General features: G+C 40.6%; 2 protein-coding genes across 17 annotated transcripts in view; one reads left to right on the plus strand and one right to left on the minus strand.

Moving 5' to 3' along the window:
- The window catches only part of LOC114152030 (microtubule-associated protein tau-like), a 34,444-nt gene extending 17,225 nt beyond the window's left edge, over positions 1-17,219 (minus strand). For 3 of the 16 annotated variants that reach the window (XM_028029666.1, XM_028029671.1, XM_028029667.1), the window contains exons 1-5: positions 16,110-16,231; positions 4,277-4,412; positions 1,872-1,964; positions 1,282-1,365; positions 193-213 (exon numbers count right to left, since the gene is read on the minus strand). In XM_028029666.1, the coding sequence (XP_027885467.1) occupies positions 193-213; positions 1,282-1,365; positions 1,872-1,964; positions 4,277-4,394 (316 nt within the window). In that variant the 5' untranslated portion in view covers positions 4,395-4,412; positions 16,110-16,231. Of the gene's footprint in view, positions 1-192; positions 214-1,281; positions 1,366-1,871; positions 1,965-4,276; positions 4,413-16,109 lie in introns of all 16 variants that reach the window. The other 13 variants (XM_028029673.1, XM_028029672.1, XM_028029665.1 and 10 more) reach the window with 11 other exon arrangements.
- A 3,433-nt stretch (positions 17,220-20,652) lies between these two features.
- lrrc59 (leucine rich repeat containing 59) lies at positions 20,653-24,932 on the plus strand. Its single transcript, XM_028030169.1, has 8 exons — positions 20,653-20,835; positions 20,963-21,069; positions 22,220-22,279; positions 22,680-22,838; positions 22,955-23,059; positions 23,461-23,533; positions 23,888-24,079; positions 24,179-24,932. The coding sequence occupies exons 2-8, from the start codon at positions 20,971-20,973 to the stop codon at positions 24,457-24,459; spliced, it is 969 nt and encodes a 322-aa protein (XP_027885970.1). The 5' UTR covers positions 20,653-20,835; positions 20,963-20,970; the 3' UTR covers positions 24,460-24,932.
- Positions 24,933-25,019: the final 87 nt, after the last annotated feature.

Here is a 25,019-nt window from a genome sequence, read left to right on the forward strand (position 1 = left end):
TAGTCCAGTCTGAGCAGAGTAATTGTGTTCAATAAACGACACAATCTTTACAACCTGCTTGAAAATCCCAGCAAGACCTTTCAATCCCTTTGGGCTACTTTCTTGCGCAGCTGGTGTTGTAAGTGTACTTATATCTGTCTTCAGCAGTAACTAAATGACTTCCAAGTGGAATCAATGAGAGATATAGCCTACCTGTTGAAGTGGCTCCTCCTGCTGCTCATTGATCGGTATGAGACAAATGGAAAAGACACGAGAGCTCAGTCAGTAATGCGTTTTTGTTGTTCAAGACCGATTAACGCACTCACTCATCGCAAAGAAATCAATAAGCCTGCAAACAGCGTGTCTTCAATCAGTGCAGAAAGCCCGCAGCCAATACCTGTCAGTCACAGTAATGAAAAATTCAAAGGTATAAGGGAAAATATGCAAGAGCATAACAGCAAAACAAGCATAGCAGGTTTCTACACACACAAGGCTTACATATGGACCATGTTAGCTGGTGTTTCAGCTTTACCACAACTCGTGTCTGCGTAACAAATTACACAAGTCTCCGGTCTGCATGTGGTCTGACCACTTCTTTCAGTCTAGAATAACCATCATGTGCAGCTAGATTAAAAAAAGGACTTCTTTGCTATTTTAGTGTGAGGATTGGGTTGCTGTTCTTTATAAACCAGCGTCAGAGAGCTGGGATTAGAGAGAAACCAAGCCAAAGCAAAAAAAAGTGGAAAGCCAAAAGAATAAAAAACATGTTTCAATTATACAGCTGAAATAAACCAGATTTTTATACATGCCACAAAAAAGAGCAGCCAGTAACTTTGGCCATAGCAATTAAAATGTCTGATAACTTGAGAAATACAAGTCTTCATTCTATCATGTTAAAGTAATCCCTCTTGTTTTGGAAAAAAAAATAAAATAAAGCCACTTTCTAGTTTGGTTGTGTCCCTGTATTTCTATTGGACTGTCTGTAGATGTACAATTATTGTCCAAAACACGTTTACCCTACTAAGGACAATAAAACATAAACTGAGATTAAATGGTTTAAAAAAAAAAAGATTTTCATTATCTCCTCTTTAGGTTTCCTTCAGAAAAAAAGTCCTTTGGCAGCTAGCCAAGAAAAGTGCTAATCACTGGCTGCCATTTAGGCTAACATACATCTAGATAAAGCAGAATCATATTCTTATTAAAACTAAATTCTAGGGTATTTATCTAGAATTCAAACAACTTTTTGACAAAGCTGTAAAAACCGATGGAAGCACAAGAGATTGAAAAGAAGTGGAGGCATACCAACTTGCTCCTGGTCCTTTCTCAAAGTGCTTTTATTGTCTGACAGCTCAGAAGCAACTTCTGCTCCTTTCTCTGCAGGAGTAGCTGACACACGATAAAATTAAAAGTCAGCTTTCAAATTAACTAAGCAGATTTATCTGGAATTTTCTGTAACAAGTGGAGAATTGTCCTCTGTCTGCACTAAGAGTCCTCTTCGACCTTTCCAGTCTCTTTGTTTTGGAGAAGCTTTCGCTCTCCGTGTTTGTGATCAAAGCATGCTGGCCCCAGGAAGGAATGACATTTTAGCGCTTGTTTCTAACAAGCACAGAAAGCCACTATTTTCTGTCACAGTGGCTCCTGACAGGGTGACTACATGCAATTGCAACGTCTTACAGTAGCAGGACAGCAGAGCAGATTTAAAGCAGGAAAACAAAAATTTCAATTAGTGTGGGTTACATTTGGGAGACTGAAACAAAACACAGCTAGTGTCTCTCTGTAAAAGAAGAAAGGAACTGAGGGATAAGTTGAGCACAAAGTAAACCAAGCAGAAATGGGAGTTGAAGCAGCTTTTCAAACATCAGGATTGGGGATTGTTTGTCAGGCGTTCGTACCAGGATGCAACTCGTCATCATACTGGTTGCTCTCTGGCTGAGAAAGTTCACACACAGTTTTCAGCCCATTTTCAGTGACCACTGCTTCTTCATCTGGAAATCAAAATCGAAGCTTATTAAAAAAAAAATGTAAAAAGTGACACCGGATGTTATGCACTCTCAGAACTGTAGCTTGTAGTGGTTTGTATGTACTGTAGAGGTTTGTACAGGCTAACAACTACAGCCTAACTTCACACTTCAACCACTCCACTGAACAGACTCTACATCTCCTACTTAAATGTGTTGATTAGATACTCACTTTGTGTTCCACTGCTTATTGATAAGCTGTTTAGCTTTGCAGATGAACGTGACTCTGTTGGCTGTGTCCTGTTAGTACACGGGATAATGGGAATTGGAAATGGGTATAACGACTGCACTAGTGAGGGCTGCAAACTGGGAAAAGCTAGGCTACGTACTAAGTGGCCATGTGGTATAATGGGACAAAAAAAAAAACAGGAAAAAAAACACACTTCTGATGGATTTCAAACTGATTATTATGTAAACAATCAACCCATGTTAAGATGGATAAAATAACAGACAGATTTTTTTCTGCAACTTTCGTTTCGCAAGCTCAGTTACACTTAGGAGGGAAGTCAGCACAAATAATGATAACATGACAGCAACACAATGAATTTTGCTATTTTGACTTGACGAAAAGAAATTATAACCATAATTGCAATTTATCATGCCATCCAAGTCCGCTCTGCCAAAACAAGGTGGTAGTAAGACCGTTACACCCTGAGCTGAAAACTGACAAATTAATATTTTAAGTAATAAAATCTAGGGCTGAAATAGAAAGTGGAACGAAGTGGACGAAGTGGCCTTCTAATTAAACAATAATAATACAAAGAACAGGAAAAAAACATATTGCTGATGAGTATGAAACAGATTAATATTGGCTGAAATAAAATGCATATTAGAATTAAAGGTATAAATAAACAAGTATCAGTAATATACAGATGAATTTTTAGGCACAGATTGTTAAGATCTGCAAAAAACCCCAAAAAACTAAACATGTCTAAATCTTTTATTACAGAACCATCTAACAGAAAAAACTTTTTAAAATCTAACCATTAATTTGAATCTATTCTGCGAGCCCACAGCATCACAGATGACTATCCCATCACTATGCTTAACAATCAAAACAAGGTGCTGTTTCCATTTCCTCTTTTTCCCCGCAAACCCAACTGGAATATGTGTTAGTAAACATCTCATCTTTATTCTTATTATCCCATCCTATTTAGACATTTGTGTCACAGCATATTTATATGCATGAAAACAGCCATGAAGAAGTAATTAAAAGTTCCACTCTGATTGCAATTAGTTGCAATTTTCTGAATATTTCAGTTTGAGGTAATGCTATTGCGATAGAAGACATGTTTAACAAATTATTTGCATCTGTATGTTTGTTGTACTGTCAAATAAGACAGTTGACAGAAAATATCAAGAGATAGCATAAAAAATGTTAAAGACATATTGAAATCCACCAGCAATAAATTAAGTCTTTAATGGCATTTTTTGTACTCATGCATCCATAAAGAGATGCTAAAACGTTTTGTCTTAGAGCTGTGCTGTACATCATATCAGCACTTAAAAGAAGACAAACTTTTGATATTAGAAAACAGTTTTTTCTGCAGCCCTACATGCTTGATTGCTTGAACAGCAACTTAAACGACTAACACGGGTCTCGTTCATGAACGTCTGACCCAGATACCCGGATTACAGAACCCAGTCCAGCTGAAGTCCATCGTGTATTGAATGCATTGTGTAAAGATTAAGACAAAAGAGGGCAGAAAGTCGGGGAGTCGGGGCCCTGCCCCCTCACTGTACTCTCACACAAATCTACATTTACAGTCTTTACCATAATAATCTGGGATTAAAGCTCTGATATGAAAAAAATAGGAATTAATCTCCATCCTGTGGGCGTCGAAGTTGGAAAACACAACAAAAACATATAAAAGGATTAGTTAAAGCACATTAAAAGGGAATTAATTACTATTACTGATGTGAATTTACAATGATGGAGATTTAAACACATTTTATATCATTATTCACCTGCCTAACAAGAATGTATTAATACCGTAAAAAAGAAAAATCTAAAATCTTTAATAAATTTTATTTTAATAAATAAGCTTTTCTAACACAATTGTTGATTTAAGAAGGTGCATGTCATGTATGTATTATTTATCGGAGATTTCAAATGCGTGGTGGTGATGAACATGAGTTACTTGGTTTGTTGACTTCAGGCTAATTTCTAAGCATACAAACTTACATATATACACCTACATACAAATATATAAACATAAAACAATCTTTTCAGGGTTAGGGACTTGTGTGCGTGTCATTGTCTGCTGCTGATGGCTGACCTTTCATTTTGACTCCGTTCTCCTGGTGATGCTGGTCATTGATGGTCATGTTCGTTAAGGAGGCACTGACGGTGTCTCCAGAACCGTAGCTGTTCGAGGCGTTGTTCATGTACTCCATTGCCAGTCACTGGTCAGGCTGCAAAAGAGGAAATGACAGAAAGTCAGGAGAACAGCCCAGAACGCGCCTCACGTCGAATAAGTCATAAACTTCACGTGCAAGGCAGCTTCGATGAACGAAGTGGCCTGGCTGGAGGGACTAAAGGTAATGATGACGCACTTGAGGTCCATCACCTCCAAATGTAAATAGACACTGGGCCTGTGCAAACCCGGTTATTTATACATCCTGACGTGGGGTCGATGCTTCATGTTACAGTCTCACAGACCAAAATAGCCCCCCTCCCCCTTCCTCCCCTGGAGCCCATGTGCATGCTGTCCTCACTGTGACAAGCGGCACTTCCTGATCAACCTCTTTGAGTTTACAGGAGCCGAACTCCCAACAAGTCGTCACAGTGCAAATACTTCCTCCTGCGCCACGGCAAAACCCAGACGCTCCTTCAACCAGCCCACAACACATCAAAGCTTATGAAAAAAGAGAGGATTACATATCAGATTAAGCCCAAGCCTCTGGTTACATCAGTTCAAATCATATTTGTTAATGCCCTCTGTCACACGAACTGTCAGACCCCGGCAGTGTGGAGAGCTTATGCCATAATCAGACTCTCCATCCAAACTGTGATGCAGATTTGGCAACTTCTAAGCTTTAGTTCCTCTCTGATGCCCATGTTGGCAAAGCAACATGACGGTTTAATCTCTCAGAGGTACGTTATTGCTGAAAGCCATCAGCTACCAGTAGACAGATCATACTGTAAGGACACAAATTGGTTTGATGGAGAAAAATAAACAGTTCTCGATTGGAAGTAAGTTTTAAAAATCATTTAACATTTTTACTTTTTGGTGGCTTTTTTATTCGGGCATCCTAATAAGAAAGGATCTGTGTCTCCCATTGTAACTCTGAAAATGCCAAATTCTACTTTTGGAGGAAAACTTACACTGAATATATCATCTCTCTTCTTTAAATATAGCAGTTGCCTCATCATGCTTTGGGATTGCTTTATTTTTCCCAGAAGGGACAGAAAGCAATCCTGAATGACAACCTGTTAAGAGGCTGCAAATAGTTCCCTTCCAGCAAGATAACAAACTTTAACATACAATCAGAGCTACAATCGAATGGTTTAGTTTACATTATGTTGGTCCAGTGAAAATCCAGACCTAAATCCAATTTCAAATGCATGTCTGGCCCTAAAAGCTGCTTTTTGAAAGTATATTTTTGTTTATACGCCTACCCATGTGTAAAGCTACTAGAGGGGGCCATAGAAATTATTTGATGTGCAAGAAACTGGTCAGGAATGGGTCAGGTTGTTGTTTTCCATGAAGCTCGGGAGTCTTATTATGGGAAGAATGCTACAGTAGCAAACTATAGAAAACAAGTGAGGAACATGAGGGTGCACACAGAGGGCATGTCATCCTCAAACCTACATTTTGAAGAGAATGTGGGAGGGAAATCTGAACAGTGTGACTTCATTCAGATGCATAATATAACTTATTCTTGTTTGAAAAGAGTCCAGCTGTTAACTCAGTCCAAACCAAAGTGAAAACATCTGAAAAATTATGAAGCAGAAAACACAAAAAATGAGGCCCTGTTAAATTTTCACAGGAATCCCACAGTAAAAACTCAAAACCCCAAATACTGGTTGAGTTGAGCCTACACATTGGGGACAAACATTTATCCCATGTAAACATTTGCAAGAAATCCAATCTTGAATAAATATGTAAACAGGAAGTAGTTTCATCTTTTTCTTTTAGGATACTGCATTTCATTAAATTTGCTTTTCAGTTCCTGAAGGTTGTAAAACTCAACATTTTTTGACACCTACAAAAAAAACCCCGGAATGTCTCTCCCACTTAGTACAAGTGTTATTTACAAGCACCAACACCTAAACTGTTGTCCTGGTTACTCTGCGAGTGTAAATACACCTGGCTCAGCTATGCAACCTTCACTCTGCCTGCCTTCTTATCTTATGACCTCATGGCTGTTTGCACTTCCACTTTCGGCCCAAATGGCAGCAATGGGACAATCAGAACCAGAGACAAAATCCTTTTTCTGTCTCTGACTCTTTAAGTTTCAGATTTTTACTGTTCTGCTTTGGTTTGGGGTGGCATGACTATGGAAACAGATAAAATCAGGCAAAAACATGCACTTTCTGTATGTCTTTGCCTGTCTTCCATAACAGGAATCCTTATAAGCCTTATAAGTCGAACTGGTAGAGAAGGATATAATTTGAAAATAAAAATGAACCATTTTCATTGATGGTGGAAAACAGCTGAAGGTATCCTAATAAAATCCAATTATTTAACTCCTCCAGCAAAAAAAAAACATGCTAAGGGCGTTCCACCTGCACACACTCATTTAACTGGATAGATGCTGATCTGTTTATCTTGTAACTAATTTCTTCATTTTGTTTTCAGAAAGTTTTGTCATAAATTATGAGGTAAAATTCAATTTTTTCATCATTTATCTTACATTTTTGACATTTTTACTTTCTTATAAAGTTTTGTATATATGTATAAAGTTATTTTTTAATCAAATTGATTATCAATTACTATTTTACATGGAACATTTTGCAGGCTTAGTTTTTTTCTTGAAATTTAATGAAAATGACTATCACGTTTAAAATAATCATAAATACCAAACAAATGTTAAATATTTCGAGGTGCTATCATATTAAATTGTAAACTGTTCCTTTACATTTTTTTTACAACTATTTAAAGCCAACAGCTGCATATTATTGTCACAAATCCTCACAATTATATCTTTAAAAAAGAAAAGTCTTTAGTAATTTAGCAAACCATTCATAATATGGTTAGAAAATACATAACACTGGTTTGAAAAATCTTTAAAAGGAAATTGCATGAATATACATATATTTTCCTCTAATGAGAAAATGTATTATATTGATTTGAAAACATTTTTTGACAAACATTTCACATCTCGTTCTTGTCAAATGTGAAGTTTATGAAGTTTTTCTGCCATAATTAATGAGCCACATTAACATGTTTCACCTCAATAACGTAGCTTTAATTACTTAAAAAAATTAAAACAAAAATGTATAAAATAAAAATGAACAAGTTCGACTCTACTTGTTAACTGCTAATGAAAATGAGTCAATGCACAAAACAGTTCAAACTTTTCCATCCTAGTACACTACACAGTGTAGTTGTGATCGAAATTGTGTAAACAAGGTTTTATGCAGCAGACCTTTATTACTTTTACTAATTCAGTTTGTCTGAATTACTTTGCCACAGCCAGTTGTTGGAGAACTACAGAATAAAAGCAGCTCCTATAATAAGAAAAAAAAAAGAGTCTGTAAAGTGAAAGAGGGAGACACCAGCTGAATATAAATGGCAGAGTGTGTGTTGTATTGAAAATCCAATGAATAGTGTACTCTCGCTGAGCTGCGGGACAAAACTCGTATTGTGACTTCATGCATGACAGAATCCAAACAAGAAAAAGAAGAAAGCTGTAACACTGCCAACGAAGACAATCCCTCCAAGAAGCCGTTCACGCTGCATCCGGGAGCTCCGACAGCTGGAGAGCAAACAAACTCAGCGCTGATAAGAGAGCTGGCTCCTGCAGCTGCTCAACAGACATACACACCACACCACATGTATAGTAATGTAAAACAGGGTTAAAACCCATGAGAAAACACACTATTGCTAAACATTGAATCAGTTAAAGAAGTAATCCGCATCACTCCAGAATCCCTCTGCACACATCTTGTCCCAGGTCAGACTGGGATGTTAAAATTTAAACAAAGCTTAGTCACAATGACACATCTGTGTTGATATAATTTCCTATAATTTAGCCATCTTCTCATAAGGGTTCGTGTTTTAGTGACAGGCCAGGACCACCACCGTGGAGAGGCTGGTGGTAATTTAACCAGCAAACCCCTATCAGGACGCATCCGTTAATTCAGGTTGATCTGATTTTAGACTAAACACAAAGGCACACATTTCAACTCCTGCAGAAAAAGAACATGACAGAAAGGTTTGTTGCAGCTTCACGAAGGGAAAAGGCTGAAAAGGTCTGCTGCTGCAGCCTGATCCTCTCAAGGGCGTGTGAAAATGAGACCTTGGCACAGACGTCGCCTCTGCAAGAAGCGCGGTCAACAGGGATGTTGACACAACTCCAGGAGCTCTCAGCACAGTGCAGGGTGACAGAGTGTGTTGGACAGGTCTGCTGAGTATGTATATAACTCTTAAAATTGCTTTATTCTTAATTGTATTCTTGTCAAACATATAGGTGCATCTCAATAAATAAGAAATGTCAATGAAAGGTTCACTTATTTCAGCAACTCATGTGGAATCCCAAAGCATCTCTGGGCTAAAACGAATATACAATCTCTCCAGAGAGTTCTGGGTCTGCCCTGGATTCTCCTCTCGAAGGAACATATGCAAGAATCCAAATGGTGACTATTACTCAACACACCTTGCATGAAAAACTATGAAAAGATGGATTTTCTACTCCGGATGGAGCGATAAGTCTCAGTCTCAAGTGAAAACGTTTTAATGAATAGTTCGACTTTGTGTTTTGTTCATGTGTAAAAAATAAAATCGGATGGCAGAACATAGACAATAGACTGAAGCTTGATCTGGATGTTGCTTCTGTCTGTTAGGGGGGAAGAACGTTTATCCAAGATTAGTTCTCAGGGGATCAGGCCCAGAAAGGAAACCCAGACATTACTCTCTTTCCAAAGAGGTAGTTTTATCACAATATTTTGTGGTATTATTCTGATAACAATAAATTGACAATTAAAAACTATTAAATTTTTTTCTTCTAATGAATGTTCTTTGTCTCTAAGGCTTCAGATGCTATTTTTTTTTTTTATGGCGTTTCCTTAATTTGCTCATGATTCATATTTCAGGACCGTGACAATTGGAGTATTGAGACCTGTGAGTCAAAAGCTCCACTTTTTTTTGTCCCTTTTTCAACAGACCAGAGCAGCACAACTCAGAAGGCTCCAATCCATCCATCCAGCTCCTGCTTCATTCGACCATCACTCATGAGCAAGGCACCAAAACAGAAGTAGGTAGATTTCCTCCTCTTGAGGCTGAGACTGGCTTCTGGTGTGAATGTATAAATCCACTTTTTATGGTTGAAAACTATGGCCTCACTCTACAGCTTCAGCACACAAAGAAACAGAACCAACATCATCTGCAAAAAATAAAAAAGTTCTCAAATCAGACAACATCCTCTCTACGCCCACAGTCAAACTAGTTGTTGACGAGTTTGACCAATCCTGTTGTCCATAGGAACCAATGGTCCTTAAAGCAACCCAGCATCCTATAATCTCACATCACCTTCACAAAAAGCCCCAGCAGACATGTTTGTTAGCCTTTTTCAGCCCCTCAAAACACATGTGGACTGGATAAATAAAGAGTCATGAGACGGGAAGCTACACAAATCAGGAAAACCCTTTTTGTGAAGGTCGTATTGGATAAAAGACATTGTCCAGAGAGTAAACTGAGGTGTATTTAACCTCTCTACTGACACCTCGCAGTTAGTCGGAATGCATAAAACCCGGCATATTTTGTCAGTCTATCACATTAGCTATAAACTAGGAAAACAAAGAAGACGCTTCGTGCTTCTGCTTGATGTAAAATTAAAACCTGACAGGTTATGTTGCATAATTTCACTGATTGCTTCCTTGTGTAATTCCTCAGAGCTACATCAGGTCAAACCTAAAAACAAAGGGGACTCGGATGGCGTGTGTGTGTGCCAGTCTCCTCAACCGGGGCAGCTCTTAGCTCAGCTGGAAGATGACGATGCTGCTCTGCTCTCATGCTTGATTGCTTCTGTATCTCTGACCTACTTTCCTCATCATTTGCCTCTCGGCCGGCTCACTCAGCCTCCCAGCCTGCAGCTTCTGCGGGCTAGCTCTCTACTTTTGCAGTGTGGGAAAAGCCGTGGTGATGGGGAAGGCTGAAGGTGGGGCACTTTTCATTTTCCATCTATAGTGTCTTGCAAGACCGGCCAGCATGCATTGTTTTTTTTGCCCATAAGTGATGAACACAAACACACTGCAGTTTTGTGTCAAATGACGCCAACAGCACCCACTCTCCACATACTTTGTTCTTCTTCAAAGTTACAGCGCCCTTCTTAAAAAAAAAGAAAAACAAATGAGACGTAATCGACTTTCTCTTCCAGTTTGAAGAGGAGCTAAAGACATGCTGAATATCTACAAACCACAATCTTTCAATGAGGAATTCAAAACATGAGGAACTCTTGAGGTTTAATTGTGCAAATCGTTTAACTGCTGAATGCTCGGAGACAAAATCACATCTAAACACACAGTTCTGCGAGAGCAATGAGCCACAGACTTCAAGTCAGCATGCTGCTAATTAACTGAGCAGAACAGTGGAGTTTTAAAGCCTGCTGTGCCTTTTCGTCTTCTGTCTGATGAGGGGAAGCTTTTTCTGACAGACGTTAGAACTCTGTCAGCTTTTCCTCTCTATTTTCAGCTTGGAGTAAATGCAAACATACAGGACCCCTTTGTGAGATAGCATGTTTAGGAAGCTAAAACAAAATAACTGTTCTTTATATTTAGAATATGAATAATAAATCCATATAAATTCATGTATCCAAAAGTTGCTTGAATGTTCCAGCTTTGTAGTAAAATGCAGGATAAAGACATACCAGATACAATCCAAAGAAGTAAATTCAATGATGTTGTTCGGTTCTGCCAGCCTAAGCTCTCGGGGCAGAGCCGTCCAACGTGAGGCCGGCTGTTGGATGCGGTCATATTTGGACTTAAGCCTAAAAGGACCTCTTCATGTTTCGCTGAGTGAGTCTCGACAAACAAGGCAAGTCTCTTGATTCAAATTTTTAATCATCTTTAAATATGTATGAACTCTATTTTGCTTAAATGTACATTTCAGTTAAAATGTTATTCTGCTCGTTTTTTATTCATGAATATATTGCTACACAAACGCAAATGATAATTAATATATATTCAGGCCTATTTGAAATTGATTGTTATGCAGATGAAATGTGAGGAAATGAGAGGGATTTTGTTGAACATCAAGTCCTACGAAATCTTCAAAGTATGTGTGAGACTTCTGATGTGCCCCGTACTGAAAACCACATGTATATTGGGATCAGGGGTGTGGTATTTGTTTCTTATTTAAGAGTCAAAATATCGTTTTGGGTATGAAGTATTAGTGTTCTGTCACTGTCCCAAAGAGTCAGATAATTATTATATAAACTAATCAGAAGGTAGGTTAAGCTCTCAGTTTCTCCTTTAGATTCAAGCATCTGGTTTGGCAGCGGGTTTAGGTCAGTTCTGTGATATTAAAGTTTCAGTTCAGTTTAAAACAGCAGTGGTGCTGCTGTGTGACACATATATGAGATCTGCGTCACTCATGCAAGACAATGTTTTTTGACGTGTCCGGTGTCCACAGTTCATATGGTGTGACAGCGTTGCTAGGCTGAATGGACCAAAATGTTCAAAAATTAAAACAAAAATCTTTGACTCACTTTATATCATACCTTGGCATTAAGCCACTTTGTTAGCTTTTAAACCATCCGAGCTCCAAGTTTAAGGCTTTATTGTTAAACTTAAAACAAGAAATAATGTTTATTAGTTTATCAGCTTATATTATGAAGTCTCGTTTTCTATTTTTCTGTCAATATTACCTTTTCATTGATATCCATCAGTGTTTGTACACTGTGTGTCTGGATTTCATTTATTTTAAATTTGATTTTTTTTATTATTATTATTATTTCTGCAATGATGCCATATTGTACGGAAGAGGATTAGGGACACCAAAAACAAAAATAATTCTGAGATTAAAGTCAGAACTCTGAGTTCAAAGTCAGAATTCTGAGTTCAAAGTCAGAACTCTGAGTTCAAAGTCAGAATTCTGAGATTAAAGTCATAACTCTGAGTTCAAAGTCCGAATTCTGAGATTAAAGTCAGAACTCTGAGATTAAAGTCAGAACTCTGAGTTCAAAGTCAGAATTCTGAGTTCAAAGTCAGAACTCTGAGTTCAAAGTCAGAACTCTGAGTTCAAAGTCAGAATTCTGAGATTAAAGTCAGAATTCTGAGTTCAAAGTCAGAACTCTGAGTTCAAAGTCAGAATTCTGAGTTCAAAGTCAGGATTCTGAGATCAAAGTCAGAATTCTGAGATTAAAGTCAGAATTCTGAGTATAAAGTCAGAACTCTGAGTTCAAAGTCAGAATTCTGAGTTCAAAGTCAGAATTCTGAGATTAAAGTCAGAATTCTGAGTATAAAGTCAGAACTCTGAGTTCAAAGTCAGAATTCTGAGTTCAAAGTCAGGATTCTGAGATCAAAGTCAGAATTCTGAGATTAAAGTCAGAATTCTGAGTTCAAAGTTAGAATTCTGAGTTCAAAGTTAGAATTCTGAGATTAAAGTCAGAATTCTGAGTTCAAAGTCAGAATTCTGAGATTAAAGTCAGAACTCTGAGTATAAAGTCAGAATTCTGAGTTCAAAGTCAGAATTCTGAGATTAAAGTCAGAATTCTGAGTTCAAAGTCAGAATTCTGAGACTAAAGTCAGAATTCTGAGTTCAAAGTCAGAATTCTGAGATTAAAGTCAGAATTCTGAGTATAAAGTCAGAATTCTGAGTTCAAAGTCAGAATTCTGAGATTAAAGTCAGAATTCTGAGTATAAAGTCAGAATTCTGAGTTCAAAGTCAGAATTCTGAGATTAAAGTCAGAATTCTGAGTTCAAAGTTAGAATTCTGAGATTAAAGTCAGAATTCTGAGTTCAAAGTCAGAATTCTGAGATTAAAGTCAGAATTCTGAGTTTAAAGACAGAATTCTGACTTTAATCTTAGAATTTTGAGTTTAAAGTCAGAAAGTCAGAATTCTGAGATTAAAGTCAGAATTCTGAGTTCAAAGTCAGAATTCTGAGATTAAAGTCATAATTCTGACTTTAATTTCAGAATTCTTTTTTTTTTTTTTTTCGGCGGCCCTATCCTCTTTCGTACATACTGTAACTATTTAATTTGAAATGTGAATTTCCTTCAAACAAAATATCATGTTTGAGCAACACCAACAGAATTAAACTTTGTGATCCCAAATTCTACATTAATATTTAAAGAAGCATAACTTCTTCAAAGCTCAAGCAGCAGTTTTCAAAAATATATATTACAATGTATAGCATTACCACTGGAGACAGGCGGCAGCTCCAGTGTGGCCCTCCAAAGACACATGGGAATAGACAACTGAGAACAATTTATAAAGTGTTTTTTTTTTCACATTAACCACCAGATGAGCTATAGTGAAAAACTGTAAATATTAAAGCTCTCTTGCACTATTTATTTAGTAATTTATTTTTGATAGATTTGTCAAACAGTCGCTCAACTAAAAACGTGAGCTTAGACAGAAAAAGAAATTTGAATTATAAAAGTGAATTAGACCCTTGTTCAGTACACACAAATCTTCCACGTCAGAGCCTGAGCGCTCTGCTCCTTTAAGGATCCTGAATAAAAACATTTCAAAGAATTACATAACAGCACAAACGATGATTGCTTGACACATGTGCTGCAGCTCCTCCCAAAAGGATGGAGGGGGAGCAGGAATGCATTGGATTATCAACGAGGAGGGGCATCTGGTAATGGCATCCTCATAATGGTTTTACTCCATAAGCAGCACAGGGAGTGAAGCTGCAGTGAAACCTGACATCTGTCCAACAGATGCTTAACACGAGGGGAATAAAAGAAAAAGAAACAATCTTATTCATTTTGTGACAAACAGGGAAATGTCTGGAAATGTAATGAAATATTTCCTGCATTATTTTATCCTGAATGTTTTCTTAACACATTGATTAAATAAATGACCAAAATAGCCTCACATAACTGAAGTTTTGTTGCAAAGTGGTACAATTTTAACCGCTTTGCTGAGGAGGCACACCATTCGATTGGTGAAAACACTGGGAAGAAAAAAAACAACACTAAAAGTATTATTGCCAAAATATTTGTCTTATTATAGTTTATGCACATGTTGAGATTTGTAAGAAGGAATATGGGAACAATGGCTGCTTATGAGCTGAACCACATTAAAATTTTCTGTATGTGAACACAGAAGACAATAGAACAGCTGTACATAAACTAAACTAAAAGAAACAGTAAACACTACAAATAGCCACACTGAGCAAACATACTATCTGTACTGACAAAACTTGTCCACATTTGTGTCCAATGAGAAGCCAAAACAAAGAGAGAATAATTCCGTTGATTTCTGCCTCTGTAAATTGCGTATGTCCAGAAGAGTCACTGTTTTCACTAAAGTTTATAGGGGAGGAGTCCGTGTCTGGGTGAGCATTCCTGAGCGTCACTACAGTAACAATCCCAGCCAAAGAAACTTGCAGAAATAAGACTATATCGGAGCATTAACAAGATGGCACCGAAGCGTCTTTTTTCTTCTCCTTTCACCAGGCAGATTGGAGTGGCTCCAAGCTGCGGTTACAGACTACAACATGCCCGCTCCGTGCACACACCCCCACACACACATGCACACCCCCACAAAATCAATGCTTTGCAAGTATGAAATGGAGAGGATGGAGGACAAGGTGTGTCCGACGCCAAATCCATGCAGCTCAACAAACCCGCAGGTGTTATTGCATTAAAAACAGCCAATTAAAGCACACAAAGGGGTCACGTTTAAAGGCTCTCCGGCTCAGATTGTGTCCACTGACCTCAGGTGGATTACTGTGGAGTCCATATGTGACAGATAAGCAAGCTGGCTCGCTGCACTGTTGAGCAAATGAAAAATGGGCTTGGCACAGGCGCGCAGGCTCCTGACGGCCCACGCTGTCTGCGCTCTTAAATAAATGTCATTATATAAAAGCACAAAAGACACACATAATCAATGCAGTCAGGGGGGGAGGAGTTGGGTCGTGTTTTGCAATGATTAGGATGCACAATTTAATGCATATTTTCATGTGAGGGGGGAATAAAGAATGCATGAGAAACCATTCGGGCCCTGAGGTGCAAGAAAGAAGCGAAAGATCCAGAATAACGGGCAGCAAGGAAAGCAATGAACGGCTTCAATGCCCAAAATTCACACTAACGCGCTGAGCTGAAAGCAGGCAACGGAGACAACAAAAGAACTGCGCACAGACACCAAACTGGAGTAAATATCACCGAAAACCATGACATCATTGTCCTCTTGAGACCTCGCAATAACAAGATTATAAATATTCCGGCGGATTAGCGCCGTTAGAGCGTTCAAGGACAGGGGGACCTGCGCCGAGAAGGATGGTGGAGACATTTTTATTTGATCCCTGCGGGGAATGAGGAGAAAACACGCGGAATGCCGTGGCTGTGGAGAGGCGACTGCTGCTCCGGGGCTGGAGCGATGATGGCTGCAACACAAACACGTTTCTGCCTTTATTGTGGGAGAGGATCGATGAGGAGGATGGAGACGGCGCATGGTGCATAAAAATAAAAACAACTGAAAGCAAAAAGAAGAAAGAAAGAACAAGCGGCTGCAGGGGGAGATGCGCGGACAGACGATGCAAGAAAAAAGCGTTTTTCAGTCCTGAGCGGGATGTTTCTGGCCGTAGAAACGCATGGAGGCCAAAACCTCTCCCACCTCACACAAATATATGAAGTGACAAGACAAGGAATGCCGATGGAGAAAAGACGACGCTGCGTCCCGCTCGCGTCGGCGCCTCTGTCTTCGATTACCAAGTGATGACTCGCTGATTAATTCGGTGAAATGAAGGAAATGTGTCGGCGGTTTTCTTACCTGACAGCAGACAGCGGCGTTGTCTCTTCAGCGGCAGTCGCTCACCGGGCGCACACGCACACACACGCACAGCTTCTCCGCGCAGTGCAGCGGTAGGCCGGACGGGGGCGCCGCGGAGCGGAGCCCAGTCCTGAAATGCAACCTGTGTGCACACAACAGCCATCTGCCGTCACATAAATAAACACTAGCAAAGACATAACCTGTTTTATAGACAACAATTAACTGCAGAACACAGGGGGAAAAAAGTGTTAACAGAACATCTTATTTTATTATAGGGTTAATGATGACTCTGACCTGCAAACTAATAGACAATTTAAAACTATAGAGAGCAGCACAAAATAGCACCTTATTGTTTTCAGTTTTATGCGAATAAAAACATGAGTTTGGAAAAATGTCAACAGATGGTGGTTCTCCAAAATATGAACGCATCACAGGCCTCAGATTTTCATTTGGAAAAGCTGTCAGTTTTGCGACTGAATAATCCAGGCGTAAGACGTCATAAAATTCAACAACTTGAAATAGGAAGGTAGAAAGTACTTGTTTCCAAAAGAAAACGGGTGAATATGTAGAACAGTAACAGTACAGAGAAGCTGTAATTACAGACTGTCCTGCGTACAAAGGTCATGGCACATAAAACAATGCCTCCCTGTGTCAACCTTCTTTTACTGGCCTCTCACAGCCTCACACAACTTTTGCCACCAAGGAGAGAAAGCATCCATCTCCAGGGAAACACTACTGGAATTACTGACAGTCACATCTTTGATGCGTTGGCAGGATGCGACTCTTTGTGCCATCCTTCTCCTCCTCTTTTGGACGTGTGCCCAGGCAACAGCTGCCACTGGCAGTGGGGCTGCAGATTATTTGGTTTTATCTGTGGTGGGAGTTCACTGTGAGCCCGGTGCTGCTGTGGAGTCATTGGCTTCACTTTAAAATCCCTAAGTGGTCTGAAGCTGCACAGAGGAGCGGATTAATTTTCACTGGCTTCACAACGATTTGACTGAAGCTAAGATGGAAATGTGGTTCTGCATGACATGGTAGTCTGTTTTTTTTTTAGGTTGGATCCATGTTTTGACCTTGTTGACACCGAGGTCTGATTGTATCATGAGATTGTTGCAGCCGAAATAAAGATTCATTGGATCGGGCAATATTTTTGCAATCTGTTTCTGTCTGGTGAGTCTTTGTGAATTATGATCCCAGTTGTCTGGTTTTCTGCAGCTGTAGCTCATCTGCTTTAAAGTTCAAAATGTTGTAAATTCAGAGATTATATTTTGCATAATCACCGAGGCAAAAACTCGGGCGTGGGAGGAGATTGGAGAGGCCATGGAGAAAGACTTCCGCACGGCTTCGAGGCGATTCTGGTCCACCATCCGGCGTCTCAGGGGGGGGAAGCAGTGCAGCACAAACACTGTTTATAGTGGGGATGGTGTGCTGCTGACCTCTACTCGGGACGTTGTGGGTCGGTGGGCAGAGTACTTCGAAGACCTCCTCAATCCCACCAACATGCCTTCCACTGAGGAAGCGGAGCCTGGGGACTCTGGGTTGGGCTCTCCAATCTCTGGGGGCGAGGTCGCCGAGGTGGTTAAAAAGCTCCTCGGTGGCAAGGCCCCGGGGGTGGATGAGATCCGCCCGGAGTTCCTTAAGGCTCTGGATGTTGTAGGGTTGTGTTGGTTGACGCGACTCTGCAATATCGCATGGACATCGGGGGCAGTTCCCCTGGATTGGCAGACTGGGGTGGTGGTCCCCCTGTTCAAAAAGGGGGACCGGAGGGTGTGCTCCAATTATAGAGGGGTCACACTCTTAAGCCTCCCTGGCAAGGTCTATTCAGGGGTCCTGGAGAGGAGGGTCCGTCGGATAGTCGAACCTCGGATTCAGGAAGAGCAGTGTGGTTTTCGTCCTGGTCGTGGAACACTGGACCAGCTCTACACCCTCGGCAGGGTCCTGGAGGGTGCATGGGAGTTCGCCCAACCAGTCTACATGTGTTTTGTGGACTTGGAGAAGGCATTCGACCGTGTCCCTCGGGGAGCCCTGTGGGGGGTTCTCCGGGAGTATGGGGTACCGGGCCCTTTGATACGGGCTGTCAGGTCCCTGTATGACCGGTGTCAGAGTCTGGTCCGCATTGCCGGCAGTAAGTCGGGCTCGTTTCCGGTGAGAGTTGGACTCCGCCAGGGCTGCCCTTTGTCACCGATTCTGTTCATCACTTTTATGGACAGAATTTCTAGGCGCAGCCAAGGTGTTGAGGGGATCCGATTTGGTGGCCTTAGGATCTCATCTCTGCTTTTCGCAGACGATGTGGTCCTTTTGGCTTCATCAGATCGTGATCTGCAGCTCTCGCTGGAGCGGTTCGCAGCCGAGTGTGAAGCGGCCGGGATGGGGATCAGTGCCTCCAAATCCGAGGCCATGGTCTTGAGCCGGAAAAGGGTAGAGTGCCTTCTCCGGGTCAGGGGGGTGTCCTGCCCCAAGTGGAGGAGTTTAAGTATCTCGGGATCTTGTTCACGAATGGGGGAAGAAGGGAGCGGGAGATCGACAGGCGGATTGGCGCAGCGTCTGCTGTCAAGCGGGCGCTGTACCGGTCCATCGTGGTGAAGAGAGAGCTGAGCCAAAAAGCGAAGCTCTCGATTTACCGGTCGATCTACGTTCCCACCCTCATCTATGGTCATGAGCTTTGGGTCATGACCGAAAGAACGAGATCGCGGATACAAGCGGCCGAAATGGGTTTTCTCCGTAGGGTGGCTGGGCTCTCCCTTAGAGATAGGGTGAGAAGCTCAGTCATCCGGGAGGGACTCAGAGTAGAGCCGCTGCTCCTTCACATCGAGAGGAGCCAGTTGAGGTGGCTCGGGCATCTGGTCAGGATGCCTCCTGGACGCCTCCCTGGTGAGGTGCTCCGGGCACGTCCCACCGGGAGGAGGCCCCGGGGAAGACCCAGGACACGCTGGAGGGACTATGTCTCTCGGCTGGCCTGGGAACGCCTCGGGATTCCCCCGGAAGAGCTGGAAGAAGTGGCCGGGGAGAGGGAAGTCTGGGCCTCCCTTCTGAAGCTGCTACCCCCGCGACCCGACCTCGGATAAGCGGAAGAAGATGGATGGATGGATGGATGGATATTTTGCATCCCTTGATTTTACTGAGTGGTTTAATTAAGTTTCTGCCGCCTTTCTATCACCTCGATCTACTCTGCCAATTCTCCTCTAACAAACAAGACATTTTTGAACTGCACATATTAAAAATAGTCAACAAATTGCCAACAAAGTCAAAAAGTTATTTCATTAGGAGTTTTTGATATCTCCTCTCAACAAAAAGACTCTCTTTAGACAACAGCAGAAATTTTCTGCCTCCCTGACAATGTTGGATGATTTTTTTTATCTTGCACCATGCTTGTCACATTTGAAGCTTACAGAGGTTTTTCTTTAAAGCCTCTGTGGAAGACTTATGAATGGATACTGTGTTCATTTCCATTTAAGAGACTCAGACATGTCTCCAGGCATGCAAACCGACTGCCCATCTGACCCCATCAGTCAGATGTTGTGTAACATCATTTATCTGGCTTAGACAGATGAGAAGTTGTGGTAAATCCTTTGGACTACTTTGAAATAACCACTTTTTGTTAGAAAAATTATCCTCCTGTTTATTTACTTATGAGTTTATTTTACAAGTTATGTTTTCATATTATTCTTTTTATATTATTACTCTCATATTATTATTCTTTTTTATGTTTACTTAACTTCTCTCTTTTGTAGTACTTTATTAATCTTTTGTAGTATATTATTAACTTTGTTTAGGATGTTTGCCCGGAAGCAGGACAAAAATAAACCTATCACTTTTGTTTTGAGGAAGCCAAAAAACTTCTATCGTTTATCATTCATGACTGGATGCCTTGATTATTCTGGATATTCACTAAAAGAGACAACCCTAAAACAAGAAACCCTGATCTGAGGATTAGAGTAATCATTTTCTGTTTTCTGGTTTAATTTGCAGCTTCTCCCATTATTACGATAGTTAAAGTTATGTAAAAATATCTTGACGAAGAGGATGAAATTATTACAAGTATAGCTACAATTTTCCAAGTTGTTGTGAATGTGTAGAGCCTGGTTGACTAAAAAAAATCATACAAAGGAAAATATCATTCAATCCCTTTTATATATATATTTTGTGTTAAAAGTTATTTGACAAAAAAGAATGATATTAACGTTTTCTACAAAAGGCAGCCATACTTTTGTTTTTATATGAAAAATAAATCCATATGGAAATTTTTAGATACTGTAAATGGTCAGGTAAGGAAGCTCCCTGCTTTATCGTTAAAATGATCATTTATTTAGGTGCATGACTAACCTTAAAGTTAGGTCTTTCTATGCTGGTGAAGTCTCCCTTTAAATTATGCAGACATTCTTATTGGTGCTCATTTATAAATGCTTACGCTTTTTGTACATTATTTATGATTTTATTTTTTATAAAAAGAACAAAATATATATAAATCTTTGAGAAAAAACTAAAGAAAAGCAGCTACTCGTTTACCTGCTGTATCCTCCGCCACGATAGAGGGCGCTGTCTCGTTAGCGTCGCCACGTTGCTCAACCAATGACGTGGATTTTCATTGAGAGGCAGTCAGAGCTCTAAATACATAACTCTAACAGAGATTATTCTTCGACTGGCTTATATTTACACCCCGAAACGCTCGATTTCTGTCTCCTTCTTGTCACTATTGGACTCAGTTCTGCTCCGGCCGTTGCCCCAGGTGAGCAGTCACGTAAAGCGTTTAGATTTGCTGTGTTTCCTGTTGTCTGCTTATCAGGAGTGTGTGCAGTAAAACTGTTTGACTCGGTTCTGAATCTGGTGAACTCTGTTGCCGTGTTCCCCTCCAGACGTCAGGATGAGCAAACCCAAAGTGTTAAACCTGAAGGATAAAATCAGCGGGAATGAGGCGGACCTGAGCCTGTGCAACCTCAGTGATGTGCCCGTCAGAGAGCTCGTAAGTCTCCCAGCAGCTTTTATTTCATCATTATCTGCGAATAAAACCTCAATTCATGCATTTACACACTTAAATCCAATACTCTTTTCCTGTGTTTTCCGATTATCTTATTATTTTGTGCATTCTTTGTAACCAAATAATCAGTCAGTGCAACACACGTCCATTATCATTCATAACATTATAACCACCTTCCTAACACTGTGATGTCAATTGATTCTATTTTTGTTTGTGTAGCCTTGGCTGTATGGAGTAATAAATATATTGCTGAAACTGCAGATTTTTCTTTTGTATTTAGGCAGTGCACTAATATTAGACTTTTTCCTAAAATAAGCATTTTAGCTATTTCCTTCTAGCTAACTAACCTGCCTCCCAGGTTAATGCATTTTTAGACTAGACTTAGACTGATGTTACTGTCATTGCTCAAAGGAACATAAGTAAAATTGGTAATGAAATGTTATCGCTTGGCCACCGGAGCACACACAGAAACACAAGTGTGCCTACAATTACATAATAAACAAATAATAATGTATATAACTTAGTATTTTCAAGCAGTCTCACCCAGTTTAGCGATGGGATTGTTGAGCAATCTTATGGCCAGTGGGAGACAGCTATTTCTGAGTCTGGCTGTTCTGCAGCAGATGCTATGGAATCTCCTGCCAGATGCCAACCGGATAAACAGACCATGGAGAGAATGGGTGGAGTCAGAGAGGATCTGGCTTGCTCTGGCTAAGCAGCGTCTGTGTGCAATGGTATGGATAGGGGGGAGTGGAGACCCAATGATCCTCTCCGCTGTCTTCACCACTCTTCGCAGAGATTTCCTGTCTGAGGCCTTGCAGCTTCCAGACCAGATGGAGATGCTGCTGGTCAGCAGGAGATACTGCTGGTCAGCAGGCTCTCAAGTGTGTCCATGTCACCAGATTTGAAAGCAGCATTAAGCTCCCTCAGTATAGAATACACCTCCTTAGTCATCCAAGGTTTCTAATATCACATATCACAAGAACGTTAATCTTCATCTTGTGAAATAATAAACTGAAGAAGTCACACTGTTAAATCCGTTGGAATTAAGATATTTATACAGTTTAATAAGTTACAATGATTAGGAATACAGTTGTTTTTATTAATCTAAATCTTGCTTTGTTTTCTCCTACAGTCTTTATTTCCTAAAGCCACAGTCGTGGACCTTTCTTGTAACAACATCATCTCCCTTCCTGTAAGTATCAAACACACACATTGCTAACTTTGTGACCTAAATTACTTTAATTGCTAGAAAGGGCAGACAGATGTTTGCAAAGGCACCTGCTGCTCTAGATCATACCACTAAGAATAAAACCATTGTTGAAAGAAATCCATAGGTGGTGTATGTTCACCATCTAGCAGGAGGAGAAAGACCCCAAATATACAGCAAGAGCCACAGTTAAATTATTGGTTTAGATTTAGTCATATTAAGATATTGGAATTGTCTAGTCAAAGCCTCGACTTAAGCTCAGTTGTAGCAGAACTTGAAAATGTATATTTGCAGCTGCTTGCCATTTAATATAGTTTTCTTCTCATAACACAGTTATGTTCAGATACGTGATTGTTGTCTGCTTTACCCCATTTCTCTTACGCAGCCAGAGTTTTGCAGCCTCATCCATTTAGTGAAGCTTGACCTGAGTAAAAACCAGCTTACCTGTTTGCCAGATGACCTGGGGAACCTGGTGAACCTGCAACACCTGGACCTTTACAACAACAAGCTGATGGTCCTGCCTGTCAGCTTCTCTCAGCTCAGGGTGGGTAGGAACATATTTTATTTGTACAGTTGTGCCAAAAAGTCTCAAATACTGATAATATGTGCAATGTTAGCAGTATTGTTGACTTACTGTTTATTTTTTCTTCTTTTGTTTAGAGTCTGAAGTGGCTTGACCTGAAGGACAATCCTCTGGAGCCAGGTTTGGCCAAAGCGGCAGGAGACTGTCTGGATGAGAAGCAGTGCAAACAGTGTGCCTCTAAGGTGGCTGCAACACATTCAGCAGCTTTACACAAGAACTAAATGATTCCATAAAGATTTCTTCTTTTCCCCATTTTATTAATGTCATCAGAAAACGTTGATAGATCGAGATTTAATTTCACTAGAATTCATGGTTCCAATCAATTAGAGCAAACTGCCCAGGTACTGAAGAAACAAACCATTACACTACTGCAAACATGTTTGAATGCTGACATAATGACACACACCTTATTTGAAATTAGACGTTTCTCTCACCAGTCCTTCTATAATATTTCCCCTGACATCTTGGGAATCTTTAAGATGTTTCTTTTGGAAAATATGATACCGGTGTTTGTGGAACCAGTTTCTCTGGCCTTAACTGAGGCCAGCTCAAAAATAAAAACTCGAATGTTGGTGTGTTTCAGGTCCTACAGCACATGAGAGCCATACAGGAAGAGTATGATCGTGCACGAGAGAAACGCCTGTTGAAAGAAAAAGGTAGATAATTAAATGTACCACCCCTCCACCCCCTCAAGAGGAAATATTTTATTCTTGGAGCTATTTTGAAATCCATAAAGCTACATATGACAGCCACTGTTCTTGAGTCAAGGAAAATGGCTTTAATCACATTTTTTTTCTTGCTATATATCCACTAATGATTAGTTTGTCCATCCCTCTCTATTTTCTTTAAACTCTGTGCTTTGTCATATTTAAAGCCTGAAACCATAAAACAGACGAATTCACTTTATTTGCATTTTCAAAATGGTTCGAAATGTCTCAGAACCCCGTTTATCTGCGCAGTGATGATGAATCGGGAACAGGGAGATGACCTTATGTCATTTTTGCACTTAGAGCTGGAGAGGAAGAAGGAAGCGAAGCAGAAAGAGCGGGAGGCCAGAGAAAGGGAAGCTCGCAAACGGGAGAAAGCGGAGGAGAAGGAGAGGAGAAGGAAGGAGTACAACACTCAGATGGCGGCTCTGGCTGTGCAGGACAAACAGAAGAAGAAGAGCGAGGAGAAGAAGAAAAAGAACGGGCAAGCAGCAAGTGGGGCTAAAATTTTTTTATTCTGATTGTTGCATCTTTCCAAAATTTGAGGCTTCAGAAGCTGAAGAAACTTCAACATCACCTTTCTTGTCTTCACAGATAAAAAGGTCGACGTGAAGCCAGCAGCTAAATCACAGCGTTCTCCCATTGGCTGGATTTTTAAGCTCCTCCTCCTGCTGACGCTGGGAATAGCTGGAGTTGCTGCCGCATGTCGGCTGACCGACCTGCAGAGGGAAGAAGTCTGCGTGCCGATCAACGCGGCCGTGGACGGCTGTTTATCCTGGGCCAAAGTGCAGGGGGGCGTGGTCAGACAGCTGCTCCGCAATCTGTCATCCACTGCTAAGGACCTCCTGGAGTCCACACAAACATCGAAGAACTAAACCCTGCCATCAGAGATGAGAGCTGCAGGCTTTTCCTGGTGTCTCTGGGATGTTTTTTTAACATGTAGAAATCATCGTTCCCGTTTGCGATGCCGGGATGTGGAAGGCCTGCACAGAGACTTATTCCTATGGAATTACTGTCAAAATCTTTCTACGGCCTGTTTTCTTCTTACATCAGCTAAATATCTCCCTGTGGGCGGCGTTTTGCACTTTACATTAATTGGAGCGCAGGCTGCCCTTGAGCTGTTCAGCTAAATGTGAAGCGGACACGTCGGTACTGCTCTGGAGTGTCGTCAGAGGTGTGCGCGTGCCAAAGCTTGTCGCTGTCGGAGCATGTGCAGTGCCTTCTCCATATAGGTCGCTGTTCCTGTTAAATCTCGCAGGCAAACGCTGTAAATGCTTGCAGCTGGTAATTGAGTCATTTTTGCTACATGACAAATAAAAAAACAGGCACATTTTTGCCAAAGATGCAAGAAAGTGAGTTTTCATGTTATTTCTGAGGAGCAAACTATTGTTTTCACTAGAGCTTAAAGAATCCAATGTTTCCAAACTTTCTCTTT

Source organism: Xiphophorus couchianus, chromosome 10, assembly GCF_001444195.1.
Source record: "Xiphophorus couchianus chromosome 10, X_couchianus-1.0, whole genome shotgun sequence".
Classification (NCBI taxonomy): Eukaryota; Metazoa; Chordata; class Actinopteri; order Cyprinodontiformes; family Poeciliidae; genus Xiphophorus; species Xiphophorus couchianus.

Coding starts and splice junctions, on each gene's coding strand:
- lrrc59 (XM_028030169.1), top strand. CDS start 20,971: ATGAGCAAACCCAAAGTGTTAAACCTGAAGGATAAAATCAGCGGGAAT. Junction 21,070..22,219: donor ATGTGCCCGTCAGAGAGCTC/GTAAGTCTCCCA, acceptor TTTCTCCTACAG/TCTTTATTTCCTAAAGCCAC. Junction 24,080..24,178: donor AAAGAACGGGCAAGCAGCAA/GTGGGGCTAAAA, acceptor TTGTCTTCACAG/ATAAAAAGGTCGACGTGAAG.